This window comes from Cervus elaphus, chromosome 9, assembly GCF_910594005.1.
Source record: "Cervus elaphus chromosome 9, mCerEla1.1, whole genome shotgun sequence".
Taxonomy (NCBI): domain Eukaryota; kingdom Metazoa; phylum Chordata; class Mammalia; order Artiodactyla; family Cervidae; genus Cervus; species Cervus elaphus.
The window spans coordinates 14,156,269-14,174,291 of record NC_057823.1 but is presented as its reverse complement, the minus strand read 5'-3'; the positions used below and the strand labels follow the sequence as shown (position 1 = coordinate 14,174,291).

At 55.1% G+C, this 18,023-nt stretch overlaps 1 protein-coding gene across 1 annotated transcript; it reads right to left on the bottom strand.

Annotated features, from left to right (window-relative positions):
* Positions 1-642: 642 nt before the first annotated feature.
* On the bottom strand, positions 643-17,873 carry PRKACA (protein kinase cAMP-activated catalytic subunit alpha). The gene is made up of 10 exons (XM_043911237.1): positions 17,590-17,873; positions 9,726-9,787; positions 9,149-9,277; positions 6,811-6,909; positions 5,758-5,840; positions 4,600-4,726; positions 4,412-4,507; positions 4,188-4,310; positions 1,992-2,156; positions 643-1,417 (listed from the first exon to the last, which is right to left on the bottom strand). The coding sequence occupies exons 1-10, from the start codon at positions 17,633-17,635 to the stop codon at positions 1,292-1,294; spliced, it is 1,056 nt and encodes a 351-aa protein (XP_043767172.1). The 5' UTR covers positions 17,636-17,873; the 3' UTR covers positions 643-1,291.
* Positions 17,874-18,023: the final 150 nt, after the last annotated feature.

Sequence of the window (18,023 nt, the reverse complement as noted above, 5' to 3'; positions counted from 1 at the left end):
AAATGATGAGAGGGACAAATATGGGGATGAATGGGGTGACTCCCGACTTTTCTATTAAGAGAGAAAAAACCACAAATGGGTGGTGGCGGTGGGGTGGGGGGAGAACCGGTGATTGACAGCTGACAGCTAAGCAGAGGAGGAGCGCCCAAGATGGGGGGGGGGGGGGGGGGCGGAGGCTGCTGGGTGAATAAAACAAGCAGCCCCTCACCAGCAACCCTGGCCTTGAACCCGGGGGAGGGGGCGCTCTACCTCCTTTTGCGGTGATTGCCTTCCCAATTGACAGGAGGCTGGACATTAAAATCTAGCTGAGAATAAAATCAAGGAGTTTGGGGAGAGTGTTACTGGGAGGGACGACCCTGGGCTCGGGGCTCCCCCTCTGTCTTTTCAGGGGACGACTCCTCTTTGGCAGGGAGAGGGGCAGCTGCTTTGTCTGGGTCCCGAAGCCCAAGGGTGAAGACAGGTCTGTTGGGGGCAGAACAGAGTAGGGGCTTCCTAGAGGGGCTGAGACCCTTCCAGGCTTGGCAGGGGATCCTGGGGAAAGGGGTGGGGGGAGGAGGCAGGAGAGATTAGCAGCTTGGGGGAGAGGTTCGAACCCAGCTCCTTCCTTTACAGTCAGTCTGCTTCCCATTTTTGTTATAAAAAAAAAAAAAAAAAAAAAAAACGATTTGGAGAGGAGGGGCATGGGAAAGGGTGGGAGAGGAAGGAGGGAGGGAGGCATTGGTGGAACTTAAATAAGACTGTAAATTGTATTTAAAAAAAAAATTATAGCAAGTGGCCCACTGAACGTGTCACTAAAATCTCTCCTTCCCTGGCAGGATTATTCTGAAGGCAAGGCTGGCTTTTCATTCATTCGCAGTTAGAGAGCGGTGCCTGTCGGTCTTTTTTTTTGGGGGGGGGGGGAGGGGTGGCTGTAGTTAAGTTTGGGCCCCTCTTGCCACACCCTGTCCCTGAAACCAGGGAGACCTGGTCTGACCTGAAGAAGGGAAGAACTGAGAAACTCGTTTAAAACAGGCAGAAATGGGCTGGGGTGGGGGGCTGTGGAAGAAAGGCAAAAGCAGTGGGGGGGGGGGGGGCAGGAGGGCAAAGGGGGTGAGGGGGAGCAGCTGGTGTTTTGCCCCAAATACCTGGACTTCCTGCTCCCCCTACCCTGGAGGGTGGGGCGAGGTGGGTTAAATTAGATGCAAGGAACTCTGGGGCCCTCTGGCTGTTCAATCCAACCCTCCCACCCCCCCCACCAAAAAAAAAAAAAAAAAAGGAAAGAAAGAAAACCCATGGGCGCACAGGCACACCCCTAGAACTCAGAAAACTCCTTGCCACACTTCTCATTGATGGAGACTCGGATCTCTTCCTCCTCATAGTCGTCAAAGTTACTTGTGTCCCCAGGGCCTTTAAACTTTGGTATGAAGGGAGCTTCCACCTGGAGAGGGGTCAAGAACCACTCAGACCTCAGCAGTCAACATAATCATCATTACAACAATAAATGCGAATGGGCTAACATTCATAAGATAACTTACTCTGACCCAGGCCTGAGCTTAGCATTAGAGTGTGGACTCTTAAGAATCTTATAGAAGTCTTCCCTAGTGGTCCAGTGGCTACAACTCTGTGCTCCCAAGGCAAGGGGTCCAGGTTTGATCCCTAGTCGAGGAACTAGATCCTACCTGCTGCAACTAAAGACCCTATATGCTGCAACTAAGACCTGGTGCAGATAAATAAATTAAAAAAAAAAAAAGAATTTTACAGCGAACACATTGATGGGCAAATTATTAATACTTTCCAGAGAGAACAGTCTCCTGCCCAAGGTCACAGAGTGGCCAAATGACTCTGCAATTCTGTTTCTAGACCCCCACTGCTCTAAGTTGCCACATCTACATTCACCCAGAGCCTGAAGGCTATTTTTAGATTCCCCTTCCCTTTTCATCTCTCCATTGGTAATACTCCCCCCCTTCTCCCCAAACCCCCAGAGCACCTGAGGAAGGAAAGGGGTGCCCTACCTTCCTCTGGTAGATGGCAATCCAGTCAGTTGTGGCAAACCACTTGTGGTTCTTGATATCATTGACCCCATTCTTGAGGTTCCCAAAGCGCTTGGTGAGGTCCACTTGTAGGAGGTTGCGCAGCAGATCCTTCAAGTCAGAGCTGAAGTGGGACGGAAACCGCACCTGGAGAGCAGATAACACAGGAAGACTGGGAAACCCCTTTGGAGCCTGGGGAGCCCAGGACACTGCCTTCCTCACCCAACAGTCTTATTGGGTGGAGGAGCCCAAAATGGTGTGTTGGAATCCCATTTAAAACAGCTCGTTGGGCCCACTGGAGTTTCCGACTGAGGAGATCTGGGGAGGGCCTGAGAGCTTGTATTTCTAGCCAGTGCCTGGGCTATGCTGATGCTGCTGGAGGAGGGACCACTTTGAGAACCGCCGGAGCAAGGTAAGAGCTATGAGGTTCCCATTTGATTTTTCATTTTTCTGGCCTCCCCGTGAGGCTTGTGGCATCTTAGTTCCCCGACCAGGGACTGAACCTGGGTCCTTGGCAGTGAAAGCAGAGACTCCTAACTACTGGCCTGCTGGGGAGTTCCCGAGATTCCCATTTTAGAGAGGAGGAAACTGAGGCTTGCCCAAGGTCACACTGAGGAGCAGGATAGGTTGGTTCCGTATGTGGGGTCTGATGGACTCCAAAACTTGCATCCTTAGCCACTGCTTCTTAAGGCAGCTCTGCTGGGGTTGGGGGACTTCAGAAATATTCATGTTTCTGAGAGAAATGATTGTTTTTCTATTTCTCTCTCTCTGCATAGCTAAGGCTCTTCCATTCTTTAAGGCTCAGTGTAACTTCCAGAAACTTCCCCCAAATGCTTTGAGGCTGCAGCCTTGTATAGAAGTAGTCAGTGAATTTACAGCTGCAAGAACTGACTTCCAGCACTGCTCTGCTTCTTCCATGCTGTGTGACCTTGGCCACCGCCTTAACCTCTCTGGGCCTGTGCCTGCCTCTCTGGCACGGGGCAGATATCCCAAGGCTGCATGAGGGAGATAATCCTGCTGAGGGTGCGTGGGAACTGTGAAATGCTACAAAGAAGGGAGTCAAGCTCATCTCCTCTCCCCCTCAGAAACTTCTATGACTTTTTTTTTCTCCCCACTCTGGGCCATTTTCTTGGCAACCTCTATTGTGCCTTGTGGCAGACACCTCATCTTTCCCTTTTTTAACGACTCCACTTGGTAGTTGGTGACTCTCTTAAACCTCCCTGAGAGGCAAGTGGCTTGTTCCCCAGTTCTGAGATGGATGAGACTCAGAGAAGCAAAGATATTGGCTTGAGGTTTCAAAGTTGATGGATGGCAGAGCCGGGACTTAGAACCAGGTCAGTCCACCGAGGCTGAGCTGGGAGCCACGTCCACCACTTTCTGAGCCAGATGGAGGGGTGGCTGGTCCTCCAGGGGAGGTGGGTGAGCTGAAGGCAGACTTGGGGCTCCCAACCTTTCTCGGAACAACAGTGCTGTGTGATCTTGAACCAGACATGCCCAATCTCTGGGCCTCAGCTTCCTCCTCCCTCACAGTGCTGTGTGACCCAGGGGGTGCATGGGGCAGCAGACACTTCATGCACTCCAGGGCTCTAACAGGTCAGCCACCCCTTACCCACGTCCTCCAAGTTAGAAAGTCTGTGTTTGGGAAAGGAGGCGGGGCTATGTGTCCTCAGTGACTCTCTGCAGGGCTCTAAGGTAGCGCCTGGGAACTGAACACACTTGCGTTTCTGCTGTCAAACTTATGGATACTGACGCTAAGGGGGTCACGCAGAGGTGAGACGAGCCTCATGTCAGGCAGGGCAGGAGTTTGAGCGAAGCCTGGGGTTTTGGAAACCCGTGGGGTTTCGGCACTGAAGGTCCAGAGATGAGTGAGGCTGTGTGAAGTGGTGGCCTCAGTGTGGTGGGTGTGTCTGGCTTCACCACCTGGCCTGACTTCGTGAACTTCTAGATTTGTTCTTTTGGTTTTCCTTTGGTTGCCCCGTGAGGCATGTGGGACTTAGTTCCCCGACCCAGGGATCAAACCCGAGCCCCCTGCAGTGGAAGCAAGCGCGGAGTCTTAACCGCTGGGCCATCAGGGAATTCCCTAGATTGTTCTGACAGTGAGGAGCAGGGCTCCATGGTGGGCAGGATGGGCGGGGAAGGGTTGGTCTTAGGGCTGAGCCCCCAACATCCAGGCCTCACCTTCCCAGAGACAATCTTCTCGTAGATCTGGATGGGCTGGTCGGCGAAGAAGGGTGGGTAGCCTGCGGCCATTTCGTAGATAAGGACCCCCAGGGCCCACCAGTCCACAGCTTTGTTGTAGCCCTGGAGGGAGAAGGGTGAGGTGCAGGTGTGGGGAGAAGGGTGAGGAGGGGGTAAGGGCAGAACAGGCCTCCGGGCGGTGGGAGGGGTCAGGAAGCGCCTACTTTACTCAGGATGATCTCAGGGGCCAAGTACTCAGGGGTCCCACACAAGGTCCAGGTGCGGCCTTTAACACGCTTGGCGAAACCGAAGTCTGTCACCTGTGGGCACAAGGACGGGCGGTTGGCTGGGAGGGCGGGAGGGTTCAGGCTGAGCCGCCTGGGGCTGCCCCCTCGCCTGGCCCAGTGGGCACCTGAATGTAGCCCTGCTGGTCGATGAGGAGGTTCTCCGGCTTCAGGTCCCGGTAGATGAGATCAAGCGAGTGCAGGTACTCAAAGGTCAGGACAATCTGGGCGGCGTAGAAGCGCGCATGGGGCTCACTGATGGAGATAAGAGAGGAGGGGATGGGAGAGTGGGATGGGTGAGATGGATGCGGGTATAGCCATACCCGCAGCACCCGCCCGCCCCGGAACAGTCCAGCAGGTGGGCCTATGGCGCTGTCTCCAGCCTAGGCAATCATGATGCATCAGCAGATGGAGAAGGGGAATGTCAACACACTCCAGTATTCTTGCCTGGGAGATCCCATGGACAGAGGAGCCTGGCAGGGCTACAGTCCATGGGGTTGCAAAGAGTCGGACACAACTGAAGTGATTAAATAACAAGGTGGATTTGTCAGTTTCTCTTGTGTGAGTACTCTAAGAGACTAAATAATTATAAGCCTTATTTTGTGATTAAAAAAAAAAGCACCCACAGAGCAACCTTCTTCATCTACAGCCCTGGACTGGAGACAGCCCTTGTGTCCATCAGCAGAGGAATGGAATCACAGGTTGCAACAGATTCATACAATGGGATCGGACCCAACACCACCACCAGGACGAATGAGGAATACACCCAACAATGTGGCAGGGTCTCAAAATGATTATGTGAAGCAAGAGAAGAAAAGGGACAAAAGAATATGAACTGTGTGAGGCCATTTATATCAAGTCCAGACCCAGACCAAACGCACTTATGGTGTTTGAAAGCCAGAAAGGACGTTTGCCTTTGTTGGGCCGGTGATTTGCCAAGAAAGGCATTCGAGGGAATTTTCCAGGATGGCGGCTACACACACGTATGCAGCTGTCAAAACTCATGGGACTGGGTATTGAAAACCTGTGCATTTTATTGTACATAAAATGTATCACTGTATAAATAAGTAAAATAAAACAGCATAAATTTAAAGGACATAAAATCACTCACTCACGGGGTGACACATAAGTCACTGTGTTTGTTTTGTTTCATGGTAGTTGAGACATTGTAGATTCAGATTCCTCAGCTCAGGGGGAACGAGAACTCACTGGGACCCCGAGAGACCACTTCCACGGATGATGCCCATGGACAGCCCCAAGGTGGCGGGGTGGGGTGTCGGGCTCACCTGAACCTCCCGATCCGTCGCAGGTGTGAGAACATCTCCCCACCGGGCACATACTCCATGACCATGTATAAATTTGAGTTGTCCTGTGGGAAGCAGCAAGTGATCAGGGTTCTGCTCCCCAAGCCCCGGGCCCCATCTGCAGGCCTAGTGCCCTTACCTGGCAGGTTTTCACAAAGTGACAACCACCATCTTGGCTCCCAAGTGGAGCACGTTCCAGTGCCAGGCTCTGTGCTCACCAATTACCTGTCTCATTTCCTTCTGCCTGCCAGCAACTAGGGGCAGCTGTCACCCTGCTTACGGGGGCCCAAAGTGAGGGCCGGTGAGGGGTACATGAGGGACCTGGCCAGTCGGTCTGGGCTGCAGTCAGAATTCCATGGTGGCTCATGTCTTGAGCAAGGCTCTTGGGGCCACGGTTTTCTCATCTGTCAACTGGGCCCAGGATGGGGTACAGAATTTGTGGGGCCCCCACAAATAAAAGTATGAGGCCCCTTGTTAAAGACAGGATTATCAATTTCAAGACCAAGTGCAGGACCCTTGTGACCGCAGAGGTCACAGACCCTGAATGGCCTTTCCCAGTTCTCGCAGTCAAGGCTTAGGATGATGCCCAAAACAGCTCACACAGCGTGCGCATGCTGTGCTTTGAACTGTCACGGCAGCCCCAGGTGGGGACTGCCACGATACCCCTTTAACAGATGAAGAAACCAAGGCTCAGGGGAGTAAAGTCCCTGGCCAGGGTCACACGGCCAGGAAGTGCAGGGATGGGATTGGAACCCAGGCTGAGTGGCCTGGCTTATGGCCGTGTGTCAGGTGCTTGCTATAAATGAGTGATGATTTTGAGGGATGTTATCCAGATTGAGGGACTAGCCCCAGCTTATCAAGCTAGAGGCTGGCAGGCCCAGCTGAACTTGGGGCGATCAGAGCCCCAGGCTGATTTGCACACCCCTGCCCCATCAGTGGACAGCCACCGGTGGTGATCGGCCCGGCCCCAGCTCTGGGAACCCAGAGGCTGCACTGCCTGGCCGTGGCCTCGGTCTGCCGCCACTGGAACCCCACCTTGAAGGAGAACTCGAGTTTGACAAGGAACGGAAAGTTGACCGCCTGCAGGATGCGCTTCTCGTTCAGGGTGTGCTCAATCTGTTTCAGCTTCACCACCTGCAGGAGTAGGAGGGGAGAGTGGAGAGGACGGGGTGTGAGTGAGTCCTTTTCCTCCTGACCACCCAAAAAAAAGGAGAGGTGCCAGGGCCTGGCCAGGTCCTTCATCTAGAATTGTATGAGTGGGGACTTCCCTGGTGGTCCAGTGGTGAAGAATCCGCCTGCCAATGCAGGGGACACAGGTTCGATCCCTGGTCAGGGGCAATGCCACATGCCATGGTGCAATTAAACCCGTGTATCACAACTAGTGAGCCTGCAAGTCCCAACTACTGAAGCCCGCATGCCCTAGAGCCCATGCTCCATAAGAGAAGCCACGGCAATGAGAAGCCTGTACACCACATGGCAACTAGAGAGTAGGCCCCACTGGCTGCAGCTGGAGAAAGGTTGTGCACGCTGCACAACAAAGACCCAGTGCAGTCATAAGTAAATAAACACGTTTTGACCTAAAAAAAACCCCACACTGTTTGAGTGCCTGGGGACTGTCAAGCCCTGGGCCAGGTGCCTGTCCCCACATGGCATGCAGTCATGCAATTCAGGGCAAGAACACATGAGTCACCAGGCCACAGGGGTCACAGCCCTGGTGGGGGAAGCTGGGGGCCTTATCTGGATGCCCAGATAAGGCACCTGGTGAAGTCTGAGGAGTCAGAGAAGGCTTCCTGGAGGAAGGGGCAGCTGAGCTGAAACAGAACATACAGGCAGAAGGGGCAACCAAGGGGTGGGGGGGTTGAGAAACACCTTCCTTGCAACTAGAGCACGCCCCTCCCCACAATCCACCTGAACCCTGGGCTAATTCCTCCTTGGCCCTCAGCCATCCCCAGCAGCCGCCTCACACACTGACAGGAGTCCTGAGGACGATGCACTGGGAACATGCCTGTCTGGAAGCCCAGATGCAAAGAGGGGAAGTGTGGTGCCCAAGGTCACATGCAGCTAGTCAACCTCAGACCAGCTTGTCACACGTACGCAGTCTGGCCCCTCGGTCAGCTCTGAGCCCCACTGCAATGGGGCATCTTCTGCTTTGCCCACAACTACATCCTCTGGGTCTATACCTGCACTGTCCAGGACAGTCCACACTAGCCATGTACAGCTGCTGAGTACTTAAAACATGGCTGGTTGACTGACAGATTGAGTTTAAGATTGAAAGTATCTTGGGGCTTACCTGGTGGCTCAGTGGTAAAGAATATGCCTGCCAATGTAAGAGATGTGAGTTCGATCCCTGATCTGGGAAGATCTCACCTGCCTCGGAGGAACTAAGCTCATGGGCCACAACTACTGAGCCTGTGCTCCGCAAGAGAAGCCACTGCAATGAGAGGCCTGTGCACCACAGCTGGAGAGTAGCCCCCGCTTGCGACAACTAGAGAAAAGTCTGAGCAGCAACAAAGACCCAGCACAGCCGAAAAAAAGATTAAAAAAAAAAAACAAAAAACTCAAAGTATTTAAAATGAAAATTTAAAAACTGATACTCAATGCAGTTACTGGGCAACTTTCAAGCCTGTTTGGAATATATGAATATGCTTTTCAACTTTTTTCTTTTCTTTCTAGTGAAAATGAACATCCAAACGAAGATGTGTTCTAAGTGTAAAGTACACTCTGGATTTCTAAGACTTAGTACGGAAAAAAAAGAATGTAAAGTGTCTCATTAATGATATTTCTACACTGGATACATATGTTGAAACGATAATATTGGAGATATACTGGCTTAATTACAACACACTGTTAAAATGAATTCCACTTGTTTTTTTTAACTCTTTTTTTTAACTCTTAAAATGAGCATTCTAGGGAATTCCCTGGTGGTCCAGTGGTTAGGACTCCATGCTCTCATGGCTGAGGGCCCGGGTTCGATCCCTGGTCAGGGAACTAAAATCCCACAAGCCGCTTGGCCAAATAAATAAAGATAAAATGAGGAGTCTAGAAAATGTAAAACCATATGTGATATTTCTCCTGGACAGTGCTGCTCTAGAACATTTTGCCTGGCAAAAATATTTGCAGAAAGGAGGTCTGCGTAGACATCACTCCCCTCAGGAAAATGCCCGGCTTCCTCGAGACAGGCTAGGTGTCTGATGCCGCCTCCATGCTGGGATTGGCGCGGGTGGCTCCCGGGGAGGGGAAGCTTTCTGAAGGCAGTTCGGTACCCTTCCTGCCCTCGGGTCTGGCACGTTATGGAGGTGCTCCAGGTGGTGACCACTGGGCGGGCGGAGCCCTGGTAGCTGGGCCCTGGGCCGCGTGGCAGGGCCAGACTCACCTTCTGTTTGTCAAGGATCTTCATGGCATAGTGGTTCCCGGTCTCTTTGTGCTTCACCAGCATCACCCGCCCGAAGGAGCCCGTGCCGAGAGTCTTGATTCGTTCAAATTGATCCAAGTGGGCTGTGTTCTGCAGACAGAGGGCTCTGGAGGGTCAGGGACCACCCCAACCCCTGCAGCCTGCGCGGCCCAGGTTTGGGGCGTCCCCTCTGCCACCAGCAGAGGGGGCCGTGGGCACCGGGTGGAGCGAAGCCGGTGAGGCCGGGGGCGGAAAAACAAGATGGCGGAGGGCGCATTCCTCAAGGCTGGTGGCAGGGTCCGGATCCAGCCCTGGCCAGGGGCCCAGGAGCTGCTGGCAGCTGCCTGGGGGGGCAGGGGCCGCCCGTTGGAAGGGGGTGGTGGGGTGGAGGAGCCTGGCAATGTGTGATCAGGTGCCCCCATGAGCATCGATGGGGTGAATGAGGCCAGGTGAGGCGCCTCCACAGGGCCCCAAAATCCTAGCCATGTCACCTGGATGTGGTTGGGGGTGAGGGGGCTGTCAGTCACCCTTCCCGGGGCTCTGTACCCACGGGGCTTACCTGAGCAGGATTTTCCCATTTTTTAAGAAAATCTTCTTTGGCTTTGGCTAAGAATTCTTTCACTGAAAGAAAGAGAAGAAGGCAGTGAGGTGAAGACCCCATGTTGCTGGCGTGGCCCCGGGCTATTCCCAGGGAGATGCCGCTTTGTGGAAAGTGGGGTGCGGTCACCTTAACCTAGAGCCTGACCTTCTCCCTGGGCCTTTGGGTATCCTGGCTGAGTCTGAGGGTAACCTTGGGTGGGTGGGGGGGCCTGATCTGGGCTGGGGCGTGGGTCCCCTTTACTACAGACAGCTGGGGTCCAGTCTCAACTCTGTCCACAATGGGGGACAGGGCGACTTGGGGGGTCACTCTTGGTGGGGGGACAGAGAACAGTGCCCGGGCCAGCCCACCCCCACTCGCCCCAGTTCTGACCGACATTCCAGGGCCAGGGACGACGCCAGCCGAGGTATTTATAGCCTTTGGATTTGGCGGCTCCTCTGGTCCCTTCTCTGGGGAGGCCGGTCCGGGTGGAGGCCTCTGGGGCTCGGGTAGCAGGCGCCCTTGGGGGGTTCAGCTGTTGCCTTGGCCCCCAGCTGGCTCCATTCCCGCCTGTGCCAGTGGAGGGCCCCTGGCTCCTGAGCCGCTTCAAAGAAAGCCTCGCCTGATGCCTGCCCCCTACAGGCCCCTCAGCAGCCCCAGGTGATCACCTTCTAGCTAGCACTGAAGATTTCCCTGCGACCCTGGGCTTGCTACTTTGTGTCCACTCTCTCCTTTGGTTCACTTGCCCCCTCCCACATTCCTTTTATCTGTGCTCCCCATTCACCACCCCCCTCCCCACCCCCCCAACTGAAGCCTGAAAACAGGCATTCCCACCAATGTGGAGCAGCAGCCCGGCAAAGTAGATAGGGGCCAGGACTGTGGGATAAGATCAAGTTCAGCTCCTGGCCTGGTCACACCTGCTGTGTGACCTTAGGTGACTGACCTCTGGGCCTCAGTTTTCCTCATCCGTAAACTGGGGATAATAACAGTAATGACCCAGTGGGGTAGTTGTGGGGACTGAAGGAGTTAATCTTGGCAAAGGGGGTCTGGATGGTGGCTGGCACAGGGTGCTAGCACCATGTAAATGTCAGCTATTAATTTTGCTGTGAAGTGTTTTTTATTTTTAAGTTTTTGGGGCCTCACGGCATGGTAGGCAGAACTTCCCTGATGAAGGATGGGGCCTGCGCCCCCCACCTGCAGTGGAAGCGTGGAGTCTTAACCACTGGACCATCAGGGAGGTTCAAATATATTTTTAAATAGAAGTATAAAATCCAGGTAGAGCACTGAATGCGCAGCCTGACGGACTCCTGCAGCATGGACCTGTCCGTCCAATGGCCCCCCTGGGGCCAGGCGTGCTGCTGTTCAGGGACCATCTCTGTGTCAGCTCTGCGACACACTCAATGCTTTCCACGCTTAATTCCCACACTGATGGCTCAGAGCTGCTGTTACTCTCATTGGACAGATGAGAAGACTGGCCTCTGATCACTTTCCAGACAATCCCTAACACCCACGAGATTAACTACTTTGCTTCTGATGGGTCACAGGCACCAGGGTGGCCCATAGACAGAGCTATCCTCAACCCTGATGTCCCTGGGACGGTTGCCACCCTGAGAGGGTCCTGCAAACCTGTACTTTGGCTTTGCCTGTCATTTGCCTGGCTCACCTGTAGGCAGTGCCAGGATGCCCACAGCCTTGTGAGTAGCCACACCCCTCCCCCCATCAATCCTAAGACTCTCCCTGAGTGTTCCAAGAGAAGAGCCTTCTGTGGGGCCACAAGAGTGGCAGACGGAGGAGAGATAGTTGGCTAGGAAAGCCCTATGAAGAATGACCGGGCAGAGAGGGGGCAGTCAGGAATGGCCGAGGGTCCTCGGTTGGTGCGCCTGGCTGAGCCACCAACTTGTGTGAGAACTCTCTGAGCCTGGGGGCTGCACCACTTGCAAGGGTTTCACTAGCGGAATCTTTCTGGACATACGACACCTTCCTTGGAAACCTCCAAACGTACACGCTGAATTCTGGATGAAGGTGGGTGGGGGGGGCAGGGGGAGATGAAGGTACCCTCTTGGGACTCTACCGTCACCCACCCAAGAAGGCAGAGAGGAGTGCATTTGAGAGGAATCCAGGAGAAAAGCAGGTCCTGCTTCTTCTTTTCCTCTCAGTTGTCCCTGAGAAATGCCACATCCTGTTTTTTCCCAAAGTGGTGGGTCGGCGTCTCTGTCTGCTGGTACCCCACTAAGAGGCTCCACATGGATGCCCTGATCCTGACACAGCCCTGCTCCGGCCTTTCCAAAGTGCAGGAGGAGCCAGGCTGTGTGCGCTCTCATCAGCTTGCCAGATTTGGGGGTGAGGGACAGGGTGTGGCAGTGGCAGGAAGAGAGGGCAGATAAAGAGGAATAATGATGGGGGGGAAACCCAGCCAGGAGTCCCCATACTCACCTCTGCTTCCTGCCTCTTCCAGCAGGGGGTACAAGGGCGGGGAGTGGAGTGGGATGGGGTGATCGGGGGGCCCATCTGCCTGTGGCCAGGGAGGCTCAAGGTGCTGGTTGCGGCTTAGGTGCCCAGAGGGTATGGCGCAGGTAGCCCAGGAGGCGGACAATCAGATGGCCCCAGAGAAGCAGCTGCAGCCATAGCTGGAAGGTGGTCTCTGAGTCCCCATCCCAGCCTCTGCCTGACCCCGGATCCATCCCAGGCCGCCTTGACTCTCCCAGGAACGTTCCCTTGGTAGGGAAACCAGGAATACAGCAGAGTCTCTGAGCTGACTTCCTTGGGAGGGCCTGGGGGTGGGGGTGGACAGGGGAGGAGGAGGAGCTGGTTGCTAGGGAAGCATTTAAAGGTACCTGCTCCCGGCTGGCCAAGGTTGGTAAAGGCCCTCCTTGGCAGCAGGTGGTGGGAAGAGTCTCCTGAGGGTGTCCCTCCTGGCGGGCCTGCCTGCCCTGGGGGCGGGGTGCTAAAGCTAACTTCCCGTTCCAGGGACTTCACTGCTCCCCGCTGCCAGGCCCTGCCTTTCTCAGTGGGTGCTTGACCGCCCAGAGGATGGCATCCAATGTGCCCAGGGCAGTGCCCACTGGGGAGGGGAAGGAGTTAAGGCTCAGGCCCAGGCAGCAGCCGGGGCCTCCCTGGGGGTCAAGGAGGCCCCAGAACTCCATTAATTAGCTGAAAGAGCAGCTGGAGAGAAAGGCGGAGGTGGGGGGGGGGGGGGCAGCGAGAAACACCCTATCTCCTCCCCCAAGTGCTCTCTGAAACTGGAGCCCTCAAATTTGGCTACTTTGAGAGAGAAATGGGTAACATCGAACTCAGTCCTGCTCCTGTGCAGGGGCGGAGACGGGCATGGCATCCCGGGATGTCCTTGGCCTCTGTCAAACCTTGCCCTGTGCTTGGCTCTGCTCTCAGCCCTGAAAGTCCAAACCGGAAACGAAACGCTAAACCCAGGGGTGGGGGAGGGGGAGGCAGCTTTGACCATCTTCCTCCTTCTTTCCAGATCCCCAAAAGTAGTGGAGGGTCAGTGGCAGCTACTTATTCCCCGGAGTGCCTGGCAACCTCGGCCCCTGCTGACAACAGGAAGTGGCAGAGAAGGGAAACCCAGCTAGCTGCTGTCTTTGGAGACTGTAGGCCTGGCCTGCTCCTGTTTCCCACAGGAGGGGTACCAGCTTCCACCCTGGGCTGGATTCCACTTGGGCTCATAGGGAAAACAGCCCTCAAAAAGCCAGGGCCCCAGCAGGAAGCAGGATCCCAGCCTCAGGCCCCCCCCCCCCAAAAAATCTCAGGACCCCGTGTTCCCTGAAACTTGCTCGTCCTGGAAAGTCTGCGGCAGGAAGGCCAAGCCCTAGGCTGGGCCATGCCCTAGTCTGAGTTGGACCTCAACACTGGACTGGACCACTGCCTAGTACCACCTGGACTCCATCACTGAGCTGGACCAACCCCCACTCTGAACTGAACCCCATCACTGAGCTGGTCTACCCCACTGCCTGGGTCTGGGCCAGATCCCCAATCTGGGAGGCTCATCCACCCCACCCCCTGCCCCCTTGTCTGAACTAAACCACCCATCTCCCCTGCTCTTCCCTACTCAGGGTTGTTAGGAAGGGTTTCCAGGGCCAGTCAGGGGTCCACAGTCTTTTCCTCTCCACTTGCTCCCTAAACTCTACTCTAATCCCTCCTTGACTTGAGGGTCAGAGTGTGCCTGGGAAGTTGCTATAGCAACAGGGCTCAGCCTCACCATCGTTGGGGTTGGAAGCCATCACTCAGTCTTCCTCTCAAAGCACCTGGACTACGGTGGCTGGGAAGGCTCATGAGACCTGCTGCACCAGCTTAGCTGCTCATCACCAGAGCCCTGCCTATAGGGGGAGCCAGGGAGTAGTGGGGTGGTGGCAGGAAGAGAAATCCAACCTGCGGGCCAGCGGGTGCAGGGGAGGGGCAGGGAGGACCCTCAAGCTTCTTTAAGTCCAGGTGGACTTAAAGGAAAAACTGTCTTGGCAGGACCCTCTTGGGCACCTGTACAACTGCCAACACACAGAGGGTGTTTGGCCTTCTCAGGCTTCTGTAGTATGTTAGGAGGGCCACAATTCTTCCCATCTATGGACCTCTTGGGAGCAAGTCTCACTCTCAGCGTGTAAATCTTCTGGTCTCTGGGACCTGGGGTAGGGGTTGGGGGAGGTCTGGAGGGCTTCTTCTTACCAGGCCTGTACCTTCTTCCATGGACCAGCTCTTAGGGGTGCCTTTTTGGCCAGGGCAGCCAAGGCTGGAGACCCAGTTGGCTGCCCGTCCCCAGGGCCTCTTGGGGCCACTGCCCTCTCTCAATTCCTCGAGCTTGTTCAGAGCCCTGGGCTTGATCTTGTTTTTCCTCTGCCCTCTTAGCATCTTACCCAGGTTGCCACCAGTGGCTCTGGCATCTTTGGGTACAGATTTCCTCCTTCCTTGGTGTCTCAGACAATAAAAAATCTGCCTGCAATGCAGGAGACTCGGGTTCGATCCCTGGGTCAGGAAAATCCCCTGGAGTTGGGAATGGTTACCCACTGCGGTATTCTAGCCTGGAGAATCCCATGGACAGAGGAACCTGGCGGGCTACAGTCCATGGGGTGGCAAAGAGTCTGACATGACTGAGTGACTAACACTTTCCCCCACCCCATCCCCGGGCTGGTTCTAAATCCCTGCCCTCTTGAGAGGAGGCCAATGCTGTACTGCCCCACCATGGAGACGGCAGCACAGGGGGCTGCAGGATGCCAAATGGTGCCTACTACGTTTTGGCACTTTCCTTACTCTAGTTGGGCTGATGTCTGGCAGATGAAATTCAGGTGCCCCCTGAAGGCTGACCAGGCTACTATCCCCACCTCCACCCCGTCCTAGTTGCGGGAGAGGGCAAATTTTGTCTAGCTCCATCCTCTCAGAATCGGAGCTTTGAAGCAAAGAGGGGCTTCTTTCCTCATCCTGTTTCCTTCTCCAAGAGCCCCTGCAAATCTCTGGAAGTACAGCTTAGGATGTTTCCCAAAGTGTGACCAGGTCCCACTGGCTGGGGACGAACTGATGTTGAGGATATTTTGCCTTTCTAGTTTCATTGTATTTTAAGGTGTACCAGAGAGAATATAACTGGTATAGCAATCCCATGATTTCATTTATATTATTTCTCAGGACGGATCAAAATTTACATCTGAACAAAAGTGAGTCAAAATTTTTATTTCAGTTAACAAAATAGAAGTGAATATAGTGAAAAATCAGGGGGGCAGCTTGGAAATGTTTGAGTTGGGAAATTCTGGGGTCCAGGAATTTGGCTGGTAGATGGAAATGGATGTGAATCCTGCTTCTGTGGCATCATCTATGTCAAACTCAGAGAGCTCGTTTGTAAAATTCAGGTAACAGCCTGTTACGAAAAATCACTCGAGCAGATAGATCTATGGAGACCATTTGGCCCGGCACATCCTAGCTGCCCAGTAAATAGTGGCTCTATTTTATCCTGATAGTCCCTTCCTGGGTATCCAGCTTGTACTCTGAATTAGCGGTTCCTTCCGGAGCTTCTTATCTTTTTCTTGGGGATCCTTTTCCCTGTGTGGTTTTGCCACCCCACCTCTCTCCACTGCATGTGTTTGATACGCCTTGAAAGTTTCCCAGGACTATGTCATCTCCCAACTTTCAACTGAGTCACTGAAATATACAACTGCTTGCCTCTACCTTACACCTCCGGGCCAGCCTCACCTGCTGGGGGCCCAGCCCCTCCCCCTCTGTCTAGTCCCCTCCATGCTCATGCCCAGACCATTTTTGGTCACTACCCACCTGCTCCTCTGTCATCAAGCGCTCAGCTACAGGCACTTGCCTCCCTGTCCCCCGCCCATCGGTGACATGTCAGGCTTCTCCATGGCTGCTTAGCAGCTATAAGTTCTGCTATTTGAATCTGGGTGGAAATAAAGTTCCCTGGCTTCCATGCTTGGGTCTTTCTGGGAGGGGGCATTCAGGGAACTCAGACACTGGGATCTGAGACAAGTAACTGGGAAAGGCATATTTGGATGTGGCCATTCCTTTTCAACTCTATTTCTGGGTAACTGGAAGGGGATCCTAGTTGAGGCCCAACTTTAGGCCTGGAGTGATGACAATTTGAGAGCTGGATGACTTGAGGAAGGAGCTCAAGACCATTTCTGAAGGCATTTTCAGATACAGAATCTCTTTCCCTGGCTGGCTGGAAAAGGCCAATTTGATTTGGGGGCTGAGGGTGGAAACAGGCGCCCCTCTGGGTGAACCCTAGGGATGATCAGCATCTGTCTCTTGGCAAAGCAAGGCATTAGATGTCACCTACTACTCTTCCCAACTGTCATCCCTCGAGTCCTCTTTCTTACCATCCCAGCTCTAGCTGAATGAGCCTTGCTAAACTCACCCTTAATCCCCCACTTTTCATCCCAAGTCAGGAGCAGGTAAGGAAGCCTGAGGGACTGGGTGAATGATGAAGCCTCAGTTGTGACACAACCATTTATTGAGGGGCCCTCCAAAGAGCCTAGAGCTCACTGCACAGCAGGAGATGGGAAGGGGCTCTCTGCTGAAACCCCTCACCCCCAAAGCCAAGAAAGAGGACGCACGGAATTCCAGCACCATTGGCTCAAACCTGGCTTTGCAAGCACAGAAGCAGTTCTCTAGGTTCACAAACAGTCTGCGACTCCAGCCAGGGACAGACGCTTGCTTGGAGAAGGAAGCACAGGCAGAGAAGCAGTGATAGTGACAGGATGAGAGAGGGGCAGAGGGACCCAGAAAGATCCTGTGCCCCATGCCAAGTGACACAGAAGGGAAAAACAATGCTGGAGGTGGCTCTGGGAAACGCTCAAGGGTGGGTTTGAAGGGGGGCTGTGATAAGGTGAAGAGGGGAAGGGCAGGAGAAAGATGGCGGGGGCTGGAGGGGGTAGGGGTGTGGTCACCAAGTGGCCAAGGACCCTGTGGGGTGGAGGCAGACCCCATAGCACTCCCAGACTGACAGAAGCCTGGGTCGGGGTTTGGCAGTGGGTCTCATCTGTGGAAGAGGTGAGTGAAGAAGTGGGGGGATTAGAATCTGCGGAGAGGGACCAGGAAAGTAGGGAGTGGGGTGGTGATAGGGCCCCATGTGGGGGCCCAGCGGTCATACGTGCCATGGCTGGCAGTGACAGCTGAGGGGGGAGCACAGTCTTTGCAGTGGAGAGGAGGTCTTTGGCAAGGGGGCTCCTACGAGGTCTTCTGCGGGCCCTGGACCCCAACCTTGGACAGGCAGGGGGAAGGGGCGCCTGGGGGTAAGCAGAGAGAAACTGGGAGGGGGGGGCGCGTGGGGGGGGGGGCCAAGCAGTGATGGACAGGGAGGAGGCTGGAAGCGCGAGGCCGGGATCGGGGTCACGGCCCGGGCACTCACCGCTCTCTTGCTCGCTGCCCTTCTTGGCGGCGGCGGCGTTGCCCATCGCGGCGGCGGCGGCGGCCGGGGCCGGTGCCGGAGCTGCGGCGCGGCGGGTGCTGGAGGCGGCCCGCGGCCCCGGAGCGCGCTGGGCGGCGGCGGCGGCGGCCCCTCGGGTTGGCTGCGCTGGCTGAGGCGCCGCGACCCCCGCCCAGCCCCTGCTTCCCGCGTCTCTCCGCGCCCGCCCGCCCGGGAACCTCAGCCCAAGTCCGCTGCTGCTGTCCGTGACGCCCCCGCAGCCCGCAGCTCATTGGCCTAGGCCGCCCTGACTGACGGCGCTGCGCCGCCATTCATTGGTCCTTCGCGACCCTCCCGCGCTGCCATAGGCTCTCGGCCTCATGACGCGCTCCTAGGACGCTTGGCCACTAGAGCGCTTGCGAGACCCCAACCGGGCG

Bases quoted from the DNA above. Each gene is read 5' to 3' on its own strand.
- PRKACA (XM_043911237.1), bottom strand. From the start codon at position 17,635: ATGGGCAACGCCGCCGCCGCCAAGAAGGGCAGCGAGCAAGAGAGCG. The intron at 4,727-5,757 runs GTGAGCCCGACA...TATCTCCATCAG, and splicing joins CGACGGATCGGGAGGTTCAG to TGAGCCCCATGCGCGCTTCT. The intron at 1,418-1,991 runs GTAGGGCACCCC...ACCCCTCTCCAG, and splicing joins TTGCCATCTACCAGAGGAAG to GTGGAAGCTCCCTTCATACC.